We start from the raw sequence: 15,196 nt of genomic DNA, 5'->3' as shown, positions 1-15,196 counted from the left end.
AGGTTGAGGCTTTCGTCGTTGACTTGGTTAGAGTCTTCATTGAGGCTTTCGTCGTTGAGGCCTCCCTTGGGGTCTTCGTTGAGGCGTCCCTTAGGGTCTTTGTCGAGGCCTCCCTAGGGTCTTTGTTGAGGCCTCCCTTAGGGTCTTTGTTGAGGCTTTCGTCTTCGTTGAGGCCTTTTTTGAGGTGGACGAACTTTGCGCTGCCAATTCATCCCAAGTCGCAAGATCAGATACGAGTTTCGTTCTTTCGGCAGGAAGCGTTATTCCAACTAACGGGAGGATGTGTGCGACCAGTTTTTGTGTTTTCGCTGTACTGGAAGACACAGAAGAGGGGGGCACAGGTCTGACGAAGCGACTTCATTTTGATCACTGGGCCTGCTTGCCTGAATTCATCACCGACCAATTCATGGGACAGTGAAGAGTTGTACATTCATGTGACAGAAAAAAACGAACTGCTAAAATTCAATCTTCCCTTAACAGAAGAGTTTTCTTTAATCTTTACATGCAGAGTCACGAACAGGGTTCCAATATTTTCAGAAATATTATAAGACGTCCCTAATGCTGACTCATTCAAGTGATCCATTCACCCCACACAAATGATGAACATGAGAGTCCAGAAGGTCTGCACGATGCAATGCGAACCTGATAGTCGCTGTCGGCAGGGCCCAGTGGTTTGTGGACGAACGTGTGGAACTTTTTTTTGGCGCTAGTGGTCCACTTACACCCGTTTTGTTTACTGCAATGGATGGGCCTCTAAGAAGAAGGTTGGACTCGCGTATGGAGGAAGGTAAGATTTGGAATCCATCGAAATGATTGATGCGACTCGTTAGACGCAACAATTGCCGCGCGAGAAGAGAATTGAGTCCGAGACACCACCACCAGCTTCAAGATCATCATTTGCGTACTTGGCATCCCTCGGAGGGATTGAAAGCAACATCCCATCACCTGAGCCAGTTCCGATCAACCTTAAAGCCGTTCCAGATGAAGCTGACGTGACGGCGGAAAGAATGAAGTTCAACATGGGCGTGTTCCGATTTGCCAATGGTTCGGATAAAGCGCTATTGATTCTTGGCATTGTGATGAACCTCGTCAACGGTTGTGCTATGGTGAGTTGAACAGGTGAAGTTATTCCTTGATCTATAATTTTTTTTCGCAGCCGATCTTCATGATGATCTTGCGGTCAGTTGTTTATTCCTAATGATGCTTTCATCCAAATAACCATCCACGCGCGTACAAATCTGTTTCTTCTAGGGATCTCATAAACGCCTTCGGAGATCCTGCGAATTCAACGCACGACGTTAACTACTTTGTCTTGATTCAAGTCTACATCGGTAATACCATCACTCTTAGAGTAGTCCAATTTTCTCTGTTGTAGGCATTGCATCCTTCGTTGTGAGCGCCATTGGAGCGGCTGCTATCGATCTTGCCGCAGAACGACAAATCAGAGAAATGCGGCATCATTACTTGGACGCTGTCATGCGCCAGGAAATGGGATGGTTTGACACGTTCGACTCGGGAACACTTGCTTCGCGATTGAATCAAAATTGCGTGAATATCAGGTGAAACTTTTGTTGGGACACACCCTTCTGTCGAGAGTTGGGACACACCCTTCTGTCGAGAGTTGGACACACCCTTCTGTCGAGAGTTGGGACACACCCTTCTGTCGAGAGTTGGGACACACCCTTCTGTCGAGAGTTGGGACACACCCTTCTGTCGAGAGTTGGGACACACCCTTCTGTCGAGAGTTGGGACACACCCTTTCTGTCGAGAGTTGGGACACACCCTTCTGTCGAGAGTTGGGACACGCAGCTTTGAAATACGCTTGCTGTCATTTTTAGTTCAGCTCTTGGCGTCAAATATTTTCCTCATCGCTGTTTGTTCCATCAGAGACGGAATTGGTACAAAATTGGGACAATTGTTCATGTTCCTTGCAATGGTAAATCGTCTTTTTTCATCGAGTTTTTTTCTAATTCTTATCATTTTTTTTCAGTTCATCGGTGAGAAATGAAATCACAATTCTGATGGCTCTCTTCCCGCTATGACGGTCAGGTGGTTACGTTGTTGGTTTTATACGCGGTATGTATTCATTCAAGAAGCGTTGTACATCATACTGTTGTAGATGGAAAATGGCGTTAGTGTTGAGTGCTGCGCTCCCTCTTCTTGCTGCTGCTGGATTTTTTATGATGAAGCTTCTGAGTTCCTCCGCCGAAGTTGCTGGTCAGCAATAACAGTAAACTAACAATTCTTGCTCCAATGGCCACCCATAATTCTTCTAGTACGCATATTGTTTGTCTTCAGCTCAGAAAGCGTACTCAAAGGCAGGTTCTGTGGCTGAAGAGGTTCTAGGCAGCATCCGAACCGTCGCCGCATTTGGTGCAGAACAGAAGTCTATACTGAGGTTTGTCTCTTTGATGATTTCAATCAGGCTTTCCTTTAGGTATGAAGTGCATCTGGATGAAAGTCGCAAGCAAGGAGTCAAGGGAGGTTTATCGATGGGATTCGGTCTTGGATTAACGCTAGGCGTCATGTTTCTCTCTTATAGTCTTGGGTAAGTCGCTCTCGAAGCTTTCAGTACCACGGCGCTCACTTCAGGTTCTGGGTACGGTGGAAAGCTGGTCGCTGATGATAAAGAAGCAGATGCGAAGGAGATTCGTGTTTTCGTGGGGGAAACGCCCTCGCGGTTTTCTTCGCCGTGATCATCGCCGCATTTTCGCTTGGACAGGCTGGACCGCCGTTAACTAGTTTCCTCAAAGCGGGTGCAAGCGCGGAAGATTTGCTCGCTCTTATCGACCGCAAGTCAAAAATTGACGTTTATGACAAGAGTGGAAAAACTGACGTGAACATTAAAGGAGATGTTGTGTTCAAAAATGTTCATTTTCATTATCCATCGCGTCCTGAAAAGCAAATATTCAACGGGATCAATCTTCACATTCCAGCTGGGAAAACCGTTGCGCTCGTTGGAGGGTCTGGCTGCGGGAAATCAACAATTATTCAGATGGTTCAACGGTTTTTATGACCCTGATGAAGGAGAAATCTTGATTGATGGGGTTGCAGTCAAAGATTACAATACAACGTGGATTCGGGACCAAATGTCCTTTAGTCAGTCAAGAGCCGCGATTATTTGCTCGTTCAATCGCTGAAAATATTCGGGACGGTAGACTTGGTGCGACAATTGATGAAGTTCAAAGCGCGGCCAAAAACGCAAACGCTTGGAGCTTTATTTCGGAATTCCCTGAAAAGTTTGATACTTTTGTTGGAGAAGGAGGTTTCTCAGCTTAGTGGTGGACAGAAGCAACGCATTGCTATTGCCCGTGCCATGCTTCGCGATCCAGCCATTCTGATTTTGGATGAAGCCTACAAGCGCGCTGGACAACGAGTCGGAAAAAGTTGTGCAAAGTACTCTTGATGCTCTTGTCGCAGCACGCAAACGAACAACAATCGTTATCGCCCATCGTCTCACTACAATTCGTAATGCTGATCTCATTATTGTTTTGGATAACTCAAATGGCAATGGAGCAGTTGTCGCTGAACAAGGTCGTCATGATGAATTGATGGCAATTCCAAATGGCATTTACCAGAATTTAGTAAACGCGCAAAAATTACAAGGTGTTCTCGAAACAATTCCTCGTACGTTGACACGTGAAGAATCCGACATGAAAAATGGAATCGAGAAGAAGCTCAGCACGATCTACCAGAAACGATCTACCAGTAAGTCTCGACGGAAAGACGTCCTCATCTTGTGAGACTGACAGGTTTCAAACCAGTTGAAGAGCCTGCCTTCACGTCTATTGAAAAACCGTCGAAGAAGAAAAGCTCAGGACTGAAACCTCCAAGCTATTGGCGTGTTATGAGTCTTCTGAAGCCTTATTGGTTCCGCGTTACTATTGGAGTGCTTGGTATGTCATTGAAACTTGTTTTTGTTTGTATTGTCTTCTCTATCAGGCTCCATTCTTGCGGGATTGACCTTTCCAGTTTTTGCTATTATTTATGCAGAGTTCATTCAAGTCTACTTTTATCCTGACCCTCAGCAAATCAGAGATGAATCTTCCTTCTGGGCTTGTATGTTCATTGCACTTGCTGGAGCTTGTTTCATCTCAGCTGGTGGGCCATTCTCTCTCTGCTAGTCTTCTGATACTATTTTTCCAACGTAGTGATGCAAAGAGGTTTCATGGAGTGGGGAGGTCAAGATCTTGTTCGCACATTGCGGTCCTTGGCGTTTGAGAAAATGCTCTATCAAGACATGAGTTTTTTCGATCATCCAGATCATACAACTGGCACATTGTCCCAAATTCTGTCAAGCGATGTTCTTTTGATCAAGGGATGGAGTGGCGACAATATCGGAATCATCATTCAGGTATTCGTCACTCTATCCGACCTTGTTGAGAATTTTGTCATCAGAATGTTGCTTCTATGGTTGCTGGAGTGATTATCGCATTCACAGCTAACGCGAAACTTGCAGCTGTTGCATTGGCGGCCTTTCTTGTGATGATACCTGCTTCTGCCGCTAGGATGAAGTTCATGAAGGGATCGACCAAAGAGATCGAGGAAGGTGCCGAGGTGATTGATTGCTGCGATAAATCAGTCTCACTTATTTCACCCCAGACTGCTGGTTACGTCATCAACGAAACAATCACGAATATTCGCATCGTAACGGCTTATAATTTACAAGCAGTAGGCATGAGTCGTCCATCATTGTTGATCATTCCTCATCTGCAGAGAATGTTGGAATCCTATGACGCTGTTCTTGACCAGGATTATAAGGATGGGAAGTTTAATGCTCTTATCGGTGAGTGACTGGTCCATTTTTGTTCTCACTCCTTATTGTGGGTCTTCCAGGTGGATTGTTTTGGGGTCTGTCCCAGTTTATCCAATTCGGAGCCCAAGCACTTGCTCTTTGGTGAGCAGATACCAATCAGTCCCATCAATCAATCATCATGATTATTAAACAACTTCTTCATCACAATTTTTTGTAGGTATGGATCAGAATTGATGAAAAAGGGAGAAATAACAAATGTTGCCGATATGCTGAGGGTGAGTGTCTTTGGGTCAACCCTTGTATCCTTTCTTGTTTCTTCCTATAGGCTATTTTCGCCCTCATGATGTAAGTTGCTTTATCCGTTTCTCTGCATTCCATTGTTCTTGTTTGTAGGGCTGCAATGGGAGTTGGTAGGAACCAAATTTGATCTATTTGAGATTTACATCAATTCTGCTGATTCTCGGTGTGTTTTTCACAAATTGATTTTTCAGGGCAATCGATGATCTTCATCACTGACGTTAAAAAAGCAAAAGAAGCAGGCGCCCGAATTTACGAAGTAATTGATCGCGAACCTCTTATTGACGCTCGATCAACTATCGGGAAAGAGTTTAAAGATTCAGAAGTCCAAGGGGCTGTTACTGTCTCGAATATCAATTTCCGATATCCCATGCGAACTGACGTTCCAGTCTTCAAAAAAATTTCGTTTGCTGTGGAGCCAGGACAGACAGTCGCACTCGTGGGCGGGTCTGGATGTGGAAAATCAACTGTTATTCAACTTTTGCAACGTTTCTACGACGTTGAAGTTGGAATGGACTCAAATAAGGAATCATCAGGATTGTCAGTTGATGGTGTCGATGTCCGAGATGTCACTGTCAAGTAGGTTCATATTATGGTAGGATCCCACCCGCTGGTTTTTTCAGGAGTCTTCGTGGTGTGATGGGCCTTGTGAGTCAGGAACCCATTCTCTTCAATACAACGATCATGGAGAACATTCGTTATGGCAAACCATCCGCAAGTGATGACGAGGTTATGGCTGCAGCAAAAATGGCGAACGCACACAATTTCGTGGTCGAATTTCCAGATAGCTACAATACGATTGTTGGGAAATTTGGCGGACAGCTCAGTGGAGGGCAGAAGCAAAGAATCGCAATCGCACGGGCAATGATCCGAAATCCGAAGATTCTGCTTCTGGACGAAGCAACAAGCGCGTTGGATGCTGAAAGTGAGAAAATTGTTCAGGCTGCCCTCGATCAATTGCTCGCCGAATCGAAACGAACAACCATTGTTATTGCACATCGTCTCTCGACCATCCAGAATGCTGACAAGATTGTCGTCCTTGCAAATCCGGACAGAGAAGGATCATCAGTTGTAGAAGTTGGAACCCATGCAGAACTGATGGGAATACGGGATGGTGTATATAGAGGCCTCGTTAACATTGCAAGCTCAGGAGATAAGAAGCGCAACTAGAGCGCTCTACTTTTTACATGTACCACACGTTTTTGTGTTGGAAATTGTCAATTTGTCCTCATTTTTGTATTTGTTCATTAATTGGGGTCACATTTGTTGATCAAGAAAGCAGGACGAATTCCCTCGAAGAATATGATATACGAAAAGAAGGTCTCTGGCGGAGAATTGAAGCCCTACACTGTCATGGAAAGGCAGAAAATGACGACCGAATTTCGAAGATATTCCAATGTTGGACAATCAATTAGCGTTTTGGCGGACCAGACAACTGTTCCTGCTTCAAGTTGGGTGTGCTGGGCATGCTTTTTCCTCGTTGTTGTTTGATTTTCTTTGATAATGGATCGAGGGGACTCTTCGGCTACAGCAGAAGCGACCCCTCAAAGTCCTCCCAATGCCACCCACGGGAAGTCACTTCAAAACAACAAGGAAATTGCACACGTATCGAAGAAATCTGGTGCTAATGAAGATGGCAAAGAAACACAGAAAAAGAAAAAGAAGCTTTCCCTCAACGTCTTTCGTTTCTCCACAGGGATAGACCGATTTCTGTTGCTTCTTGGCGCCATAATGAACTTCGCGTCAGGCTGCAGCATGGTGAGTATCAACTCTCTTGATAGTTGCCTGACTTCCTTCTTTTAAAAGCCTATTTTTGTCGTGATCTTTGGGGATATGCTGAACGCTTTCGGTGGAGACAAAGCAGCGACTCATCCTGTTGAGTACTACATCTTGATCCAACTGTACATTGGTCTCGCATCTTTCGCAGTCAGCGCCATCGGGGTAATGGCTTTCGAGCTTGCTGCAGAACGGCAGATTTCCAAGCTGCGACACAACTACTTGGACGCCGTTTTGCGGCAAGAAATGGGCTGGTTTGATCAGTTTGACTCTGGAGTCCTTGCCACGAAGCTCAATCAAAACTGCGTTGATATTCGGTGAGCTCCTGTTGAAATGAATCCGCTGCTTCCATTTCCTGGGGTCTCTCGTTATTCTTCTTCATCGCTTCTTTTAGGGATGGTATTGGAATGAAGCTTGCCCAGCTCTTCGTGTTTGCAGCTGTGGTTAGAAGACTTCCCGCCGTTTTCATTTCTAACTTTCTGTTTTGCAGTTCATTGGGGGCTACGTGGTGGCGTTTTTCAAGGGATGGAAGTTGGCCCTCGTGATGAGCTCAGTAGTTCCCGTTTTGGCTGTTGCGGGATTCTTTTTCATGAAGATGCTAACAACTGCTGCCAGCAAGGAACGCGAATCTTACGCTCAGGCTGGATCTGTTGCGGAGGAAGTTCTTGGAAGCATCCGCACGGTTGCAGCATTTGGCGCTGAGGAGAAAGCGAGAGGCAGGTGAGAGGCTGATTGTCCAATGTGGTCCCGAAAATCTTATTCCTCAAGGTATGAAGAACATCTTGATGATTCTTTGTCTTCTGGAGTTCGCGGAGGGATATTTACTGGAATTGGCCTTGGAATGACAATGGGCTTTCTGTTTTTGTCGTATGCTTTGGGATTTTGGTTTGGAGGAAAGCTCATTGCTGATGATAAAGAATCTGGCTGTACTGGAGACGATTGCTTCAACGCAGGAAAAACCCTCACGGTGTTCTTCTGCGTGGTGAACGCGGCCTTCGCAATTGGTCAATTTGCATCCCCGTTTACGTCCTTTGTGAAGGGTGTCACTGCAGCTGATGAGCTGTTGGAGCTTGTAGACAAGAAATCGAGTATTGATCCAACTGAACCAACTGGGATGAAAGGAACTGAGATAAGAGGAGATGTTGTGTTCAAAAATGTTCATTTTCATTATCCATCGCGCCCTGAGAATCAAATATTCAACGGGATCAATCTTCACATTCCAGCTGGGAAAACCGTTGCGCTCGTTGGAGGGTCTGGCTGCGGGAAATCAACAATTATTCAGATGGTTCAACGGTTTTATGACCCTGATGAAGGAGAAATCTTGATTGATGGGGTTGCAGTCAAAGATTACAATACAGCGTGGATTCGGGACCAAATGTCTTTAGTCAGTCAAGAGCCGCGATTATTTGCTCGCTCGATTGCTGAAAATATTCGGGACGGTAGACTTGGTGCGACAATTGATGAAGTTCAAAGCGCGGCCAAAAACGCAAACGCTTGGAGCTTTATTTCGGAATTCCCTGAAAAGTTTGATACTTTTGTTGGAGAAGGAGGTTCTCAGCTTAGTGGTGGACAGAAGCAACGCATTGCTATTGCCCGTGCCATGCTTCGCGATCCAGCCATTCTGATTTTGGATGAAGCTACAAGCGCGCTGGACAACGAGTCGGAAAAAGTTGTGCAAAGTACTCTTGATGCTCTTGTCGCAGCGCGTAAACGAACAACAATCGTTATCGCCCATCGTCTCACTACAATTCGTAATGCTGATCTCATTATTGTTTTGGATAACTCAAATGGCAATGGAGCAGTTGTCGCTGAACAAGGTCGTCATGATGAATTGATGGCAATTCCAAATGGCATTTACCAGAATTTAGTGAACACGCAGAAGTTGCACGGGGTGGTGCAAACCAATACACGGAAGCTGAGCCGTGACAGCTCAATGCAATCGGATATTCAGCTAGACGTCCAGAAGAAATTGAGCCACTTGCTTCGACGGCCATCCTCGGCAGCTTCCGAATTGCGAACTGTTCAACAAGAAGAACCCGCGAAAGGGACAAAACCACCAAGACCACCGGGGTTTTTGCGTGTTCTCGGACTGCTGAAGCCTCACTGGTTTCCGATGGCATGTGGAATTCTTGGATCGATGGCTTGCGGTGTCGTCTTTCCCGTCTTCGCATTGATTTATTCGGAGTTTCTACCGGTATGTGTTTGAAAGAAAAATCTTAAAAAATACCCACTTTGTTCAACCAGGTTTATTTCCTTGAAGATCCAAATGAAATCCGGAAAGAATCTTCTTTCTGGTCTCTCATGTTTATTGCCATCGCTGGTGGAAGTTTGTTCGCTTACATCTTCGAAAAGTCGTTCATGGAGTGGTCGGGACAACATCTCATTCGTGATCTTCGCGCACTGACATTTGACAGAATGGTCTATCAAGACATGAGCTATTTTGATGACCCTAAGCATTCAACAGGGACATTGTCACAGATTTTATCGAGCGATGTTCTTCTAGTTAAAGGATGGGGTGGCGATAACATGGGTTTGATGATCCAGAACGTCACTTCATTGGCTTGTGGTGTGATTATCGCCTTCACTGCAAATGCAAAACTCGCCGCTGTTGCTTTGGCTTCTTTCGCACTTCTTGTTCCTGCTTCTGCGATGTACGCCCACATTTATTTCTCTTAGCTTGTAGTGTTTCCTCGTTACACAGGCACATGAAGTTTTTGGCCGGCTCTGGGGATGAGATCACAGAGGGATCCCAGGTTTGTTATCTCACCCACTGAAGTCTCTCTTCCATCATTAACCTCTCTAGACTGCTGGGTACATCATCAACGAGTCCATCACAAACATTCGTGTGGTTACTGCTTACAACCTTCAAAAAGTGAGTTCCTTTGATCTGAACAATTGTCCAGCATGTCTTATTTAGAGGATGATGGACGCATACGACATTGTGCTGGATAGAGACTTCAGCCAGGGGAGTGAGTGCTGCACTGGAAATCAAGGCTTGTTTTCTCATTCATTCTGTCAGATAGGAACGCTTTTCTCGGGGGATTTTTCTGGGGCCTCAGCCAGTTTTTGCAGGTAGACATTTTCAACCCATTAATCAGCTTGATTATTGTCCTTTCTTCAGTTCGGCTCCCAAGCCCTCGCGTTGTGGTACGGCAGCAAATTGATGGAAACTGGAGAAATTTCCAGTCTCGCGGTGATGTTCCGAGTACGTGATCGGGTACCAAGAGGCCCTTCAATATCCTGTGCTTAGGCAATTTTCGCAATTATGATGTCGGCCATGGGAATTGGACAATCCATGGTTTTTGCCACTGACGCCAAGAAAGCCAAGGATGCAGCTTCCAGGGTCTACGCTGTAATTGATCGAGCCCCCTTGATTGACTCCAGATCAACCCGTGGAAAGGAGTTGCTGCCTAGTGACATCCATGGAGACATTGTTGTTGAAAACGTTAATTTCCGCTACCCAATGCGCCCCGATGTCCCAATCTTCAGTAAAATCACGTTCAGAATCAAACCCGGTGAGACTGTTGCTCTCGTTGGTGCATCTGGTTGTGGGAAATCGACTGTTATTCAAGTGGGTTGTTGCTCTGGAAGGTAACACACACTCGTTTATCGCTTTCCTGCAGCTTCTTGAGCGTTTTTACGATGCTAAAAGTACCTCGGATCCAACATCCTCGAGCGGTGTTCTCAAACTCGACGGTCTGGACATTCAAGACATCAGAGTCAAGTACGATAAACAACTGCAGTTGATGCCACTCTTTGACCCGTTTCAGGAGTCTTCGTAATGCAATGGGTCTCGTGAGCCAAGAACCAATTCTTTTTAACACGAGTATAATTGAGAATATTCGCTACGGAAAAGCTGACGCTTCGGAGGAGGAAGTCATTGAAGCCGCTCGCATGGCGAATGCCCATGACTTTATCGCTGCATTCCCGGATGGGTACAATACGATTGTTGGGAAATTTGGCGGACAGCTCAGTGGAGGGCAGAAGCAAAGAATCGCAATCGCACGGGCAATGATCCGAAATCCGAAGATTCTGCTTCTGGACGAAGCAACAAGCGCGTTGGATGCTGAAAGTGAGAAAATTGTTCAGGCTGCCCTCGATCGATTGCTCGCCGAATCGAAACGAACAACCATTGTTATTGCACATCGTCTCTCGACCATCCAGAATGCTGACAAGATTGTCGTCCTTGCAAATCCGGACAGAGAAGGATCATCAGTTGTAGAAGTTGGAACCCATGCAGAACTGATGGGAATACGGGATGGTGTATATAGAAGTCTTGTCAACATAGCCACTGCTACTGATACATCTTAGCGATACGAAATTTCACGTCCCGTTTTTTGATGCCTTTTTAATCGTTTTGTTTTGTTTTGTTTTTGGAACTGATGCTTTTGCTACAAACATTAATGCTTACTGCAAGAAACGCGTGAAACGGTCCTAAAAATTATTTGCATTTTTTCAAAATTATTGCATCTTTTCGAGTCAAAAAGAAGGGGGAAAATTCTATTTTCTGTCGGTAGCAGTGGCTATGTTGACAAGACTTCTATATACACCATCCCGTATTCCCATCAGTTCTGCATGGGTTCCAACTTCTACAACTGATGATCCTTCTCTGTCCGGATTTGCAAGGACGACAATCTTGTCAGCATTCTGGATGGTCGAGAGACGATGTGCAATAACAATGGTTGTTCGTTTCGATTCGGCGAGCAATCGATCGAGGGCAGCCTGAACAATTTTCTCACTTTCAGCATCCAACGCGCTTGTTGCTTCGTCCAGAAGCAGAATCTTCGGATTTCGGATCATTGCCCGTGCGATTGCGATTCTTTGCTTCTGCCCTCCACTGAGCTGTCCGCCAAATTTCCCAACAATCGTATTGTACCCATCCGGGAATGCAGCGATAAAGTCATGGGCATTCGCCATGCGAGCGGCTTCAATGACTTCCTCCTCCGAAGCGTCAGCTTTTCCGTAGCGAATATTCTCAATTATACTCGTGTTAAAAAGAATTGGTTCTTGGCTCACGAGACCCATTGCATTACGAAGACTCCTGAAACGGGTCAAAGAGTGGCATCAACTGCAGTTGTTTATCGTACTTGACTCTGATGTCTTGAATGTCCAGACCGTCGAGTTTGAGAACACCGCTCGAGGATGTTGGATCCGAGGTACTTTTAGCATCGTAAAAACGCTCAAGAAGCTGCAGGAAAGCGATAAACGAGTGTGTGTTACCTTCCAGAGCAACAACCCACTTGAATAACAGTCGATTTCCCACAACCAGATGCACCAACGAGAGCAACAGTCTCACCGGGTTTGATTCTGAACGTGATTTTACTGAAGATTGGGACATCGGGGCGCATTGGGTAGCGGAAATTAACGTTTTCAACAACAATGTCTCCATGGATGTCACTAGGCAGCAACTCCTTTCCACGGGTTGATCTGGAGTCAATCAAGGGGGCTCGATCAATTACAGCGTAGACCCTGGAAGCTGCATCCTTGGCTTTCTTGGCGTCAGTGGCAAAAACCATGGATTGTCCAATTCCCATGGCCGACATCATAATTGCGAAAATTGCCTAAGCACAGGATATTGAAGGGCCTCTTGGTACCCGATCACGTACTCGGAACATCACCGCGAGACTGGAAATTTCTCCAGTTTCCATCAATTTGCTGCCGTACCACAACGCGAGGGCTTGGGAGCCGAACTGAAGAAAGGACAATAATCAAGCTGATTAATGGGTTGAAAATGTCTACCTGCAAAAACTGGCTGAGGCCCCAGAAAAATCCCCCGAGAAAAGCGTTCCTATCTGACAGAATGAATGAGAAAACAAGCCTTGATTTCCAGTGCAGCACTCACTCCCCTGGCTGAAGTCTCTATCCAGCACAATGTCGTATGCGTCCATCATCCTCTAAATAAGACATGCTGGACAATTGTTCAGATCAAAGGAACTCACTTTTTGAAGGTTGTAAGCAGTAACCACACGAATGTTTGTGATGGACTCGTTGATGATGTACCCAGCAGTCTAGAGAGGTTAATGATGGAAGAGAGACTTCAGTGGGTGAGATAACAAACCTGGGATCCCTCTGTGATCTCATCCCCAGAGCCGGCCAAAAACTTCATGTGCCTGTGTAACGAGGAAACACTACAAGCTAAGAGAAATAAATGTGGGCGTACATCGCAGAAGCAGGAACAAGAAGTGCGAAAGAAGCCAAAGCAACAGCGGCGAGTTTTGCATTTGCAGTGAAGGCGATAATCACACCACAAGCCAATGAAGTGACGTTCTGGATCATCAAACCCATGTTATCGCCACCCCATCCTTTAACTAGAAGAACATCGCTCGATAAAATCTGTGACAATGTCCCTGTTGAATGCTTAGGGTCATCAAAATAGCTCATGTCTTGATAGACCATTCTGTCAAATGTCAGTGCGCGAAGATCACGAATGAGATGTTGTCCCGACCACTCCATGAACGACTTTTCGAAGATGTAAGCGAACAAACTTCCACCAGCGATGGCAATAAACATGAGAGACCAGAAAGAAGATTCTTTCCGGATTTCATTTGGATCTTCAAGGAAATAAACCTGGTTGAACAAAGTGGGTATTTTTTAAGATTTTTCTTTCAAACACATACCGGTAGAAACTCCGAATAAATCAATGCGAAGACGGGAAAGACGACACCGCAAGCCATCGATCCAAGAATTCCACATGCCATCGGAAACCAGTGAGGCTTCAGCAGTCCGAGAACACGCAACAACCCCGGTGGTCTTGGTGGTTTTGTCCCTTTCGCGGGTTCTTCTTGTTGAACAGTTCGCAATTCGGAAGCTGCCGAGGATGGCCGTCGAAGCAAGTGGCTCAATTTCTTCTGGACGTCTAGCTGAATATCCGATTGCATTGAGCTGTCACGGCTCAGCTTCCGTGTATTGGTTTGCACCACCCCGTGCAACTTCTGCGTGTTCACTAAATTCTGGTAAATGCCATTTGGAATTGCCATCAATTCATCATGACGACCTTGTTCAGCGACAACTGCTCCATTGCCATTTGAGTTATCCAAAACAATAATGAGATCAGCATTACGAATTGTAGTGAGACGATGGGCGATAACGATTGTTGTTCGTTTGCGTGCTGCGACAAGAGCATCAAGAGTACTTTGCACAATTTTTTCCGACTCGTTGTCCAGCGCGCTTGTAGCTTCATCCAAAATCAGAATGGCTGGATCGCGAAGCATGGCACGGGCAATAGCAATGCGTTGCTTCTGTCCACCACTAAGCTGAGAACCTCCTTCTCCAACAAAAGTATCAAACTTTTCAGGGAATTCCGAAATAAAGCTCCAAGCGTTTGCGTTTTTGGCCGCGCTTTGAACTTCATCGATTGTCGCACCAAGTCTACCGTCCCGAATATTTTCAGCGATTGAACGAGCAAATAATCGCGGCTCTTGACTGACTAAAGACATTTGGTCCCGAATCCACGCTGTATTGTAATCTTTGACTGCAACACCATCAATCAAGATTTCTCCTTCATCAGGGTCATAAAACCGTTGAACCATCTGAATAATTGTTGATTTCCCGCAGCCAGACCCTCCAACGAGCGCAACGGTTTTCCCAGCTGGAATGTGAAGATTGATCCCGTTGAATATTTGATTCTCAGGGCGCGATGGATAATGAAAATGAACATTTTTGAACACAACATCTCCTCTTATCTCAGTTCCTTTCATCCCAGTTGGTTCAGTTGGATCAATACTCGATTTCTTGTCTACAAGCTCCAACAGCTCATCAGCTGCAGTGACACCCTTCACAAAGGACGTAAACGGGGATGCAAATTGACCAATTGCGAAGGCCGCGTTCACCACGCAGAAGAACACCGTGAGGGTTTTTCCTGCGTTGAAGCAATCGTCTCCAGTACAGCCAGATTCTTTATCATCAGCAATGAGCTTTCCTCCAAACCAAAATCCCAAAGCATACGATAAAAACAGGAAGCCCATCGTCATTCCAATTCCCAGTCCGGTAAAAATCCCTCCGCGAACTCCAGAAGACAAAGAATCATCAAGATGTTCTTCATACCTTGAGGAATAAGATTGTCGGGACCACTTCCAAGGATCCGCTGCTTACCTGCTTCTCGCCTTCTCTTCAGCGCCAAATGCTGTAACCGTGCGGATGCTTCCAAGAACTTCCTCCGCAACAGATCCAGCCTGAGCGTAAGATTCGCGTTCCTTGCTGGCAGCAGTTGTTAGCATCTTCATGAAAAAAAATCCTCCAACTGCCAAAACGGGAACTGCTGCACTGCACACAAGGGTCATCTTCCATCCCTTGAAAAACGCCACCACGTAGCCCCCAATGAACTGCAAAACAGAAAGTTAGGAATGAAAACGGCGGGAAGTCTCCTAA

At 45.7% G+C, this 15,196-nt stretch overlaps 3 protein-coding genes across 3 annotated transcripts; 2 read left to right on the top strand and 1 right to left on the bottom strand.

Moving 5' to 3' along the window:
• Positions 1 to 605: 605 nt before the first annotated feature.
• LOC129616904 (ATP-dependent translocase ABCB1-like) lies at positions 606 to 6,544 on the top strand. The gene is given in 15 exon segments (XM_055532411.1): positions 606 to 671; positions 831 to 1,106; positions 1,351 to 1,496; positions 2,438 to 2,548; positions 2,632 to 3,007; positions 3,009 to 3,095; positions 3,097 to 3,267; positions 3,269 to 3,355; positions 3,357 to 3,708; positions 3,753 to 3,896; positions 4,152 to 4,354; positions 4,399 to 4,786; positions 5,248 to 5,632; positions 5,677 to 6,169; positions 6,395 to 6,544. Coding segments are annotated over 15 exon segments (3,435 nt in total).
• A 12-nt stretch (positions 6,545 to 6,556) lies between these two features.
• LOC129616903 (uncharacterized) lies at positions 6,557 to 11,140 on the top strand. The gene is made up of 8 exons (XM_055532410.1): positions 6,557 to 6,730; positions 7,320 to 7,549; positions 7,598 to 9,023; positions 9,074 to 9,480; positions 9,531 to 9,582; positions 10,080 to 10,400; positions 10,453 to 10,553; positions 10,600 to 11,140. The coding sequence occupies exons 1-8, from the start codon at positions 6,557 to 6,559 to the stop codon at positions 11,138 to 11,140; spliced, it is 3,252 nt and encodes a 1,083-aa protein (XP_055388385.1).
• A 189-nt stretch (positions 11,141 to 11,329) lies between these two features.
• LOC129616902 (uncharacterized) lies at positions 11,330 to 15,045 on the bottom strand. The gene is made up of 7 exons (XM_055532409.1): positions 14,921 to 15,045; positions 13,447 to 14,872; positions 12,990 to 13,396; positions 12,888 to 12,939; positions 12,070 to 12,390; positions 11,917 to 12,017; positions 11,330 to 11,870 (listed from the first exon to the last, which is right to left on the bottom strand). Exons 1-7 carry the CDS (start codon positions 15,043 to 15,045, stop codon positions 11,330 to 11,332), a joined length of 2,973 nt encoding a protein of 990 aa, XP_055388384.1.
• Positions 15,046 to 15,196: the final 151 nt, after the last annotated feature.

This window comes from Condylostylus longicornis, unplaced genomic scaffold (genome assembly GCF_029603195.1).
Source record: "Condylostylus longicornis isolate FDR11 unplaced genomic scaffold, ASM2960319v2 ptg000323l, whole genome shotgun sequence".
NCBI classification, from domain to species: Eukaryota; Metazoa; Arthropoda; class Insecta; order Diptera; family Dolichopodidae; genus Condylostylus; species Condylostylus longicornis.
The sequence above is the reverse complement of the archived record's forward strand: the minus strand, read 5'-3'. Positions and strand labels throughout refer to the sequence as shown.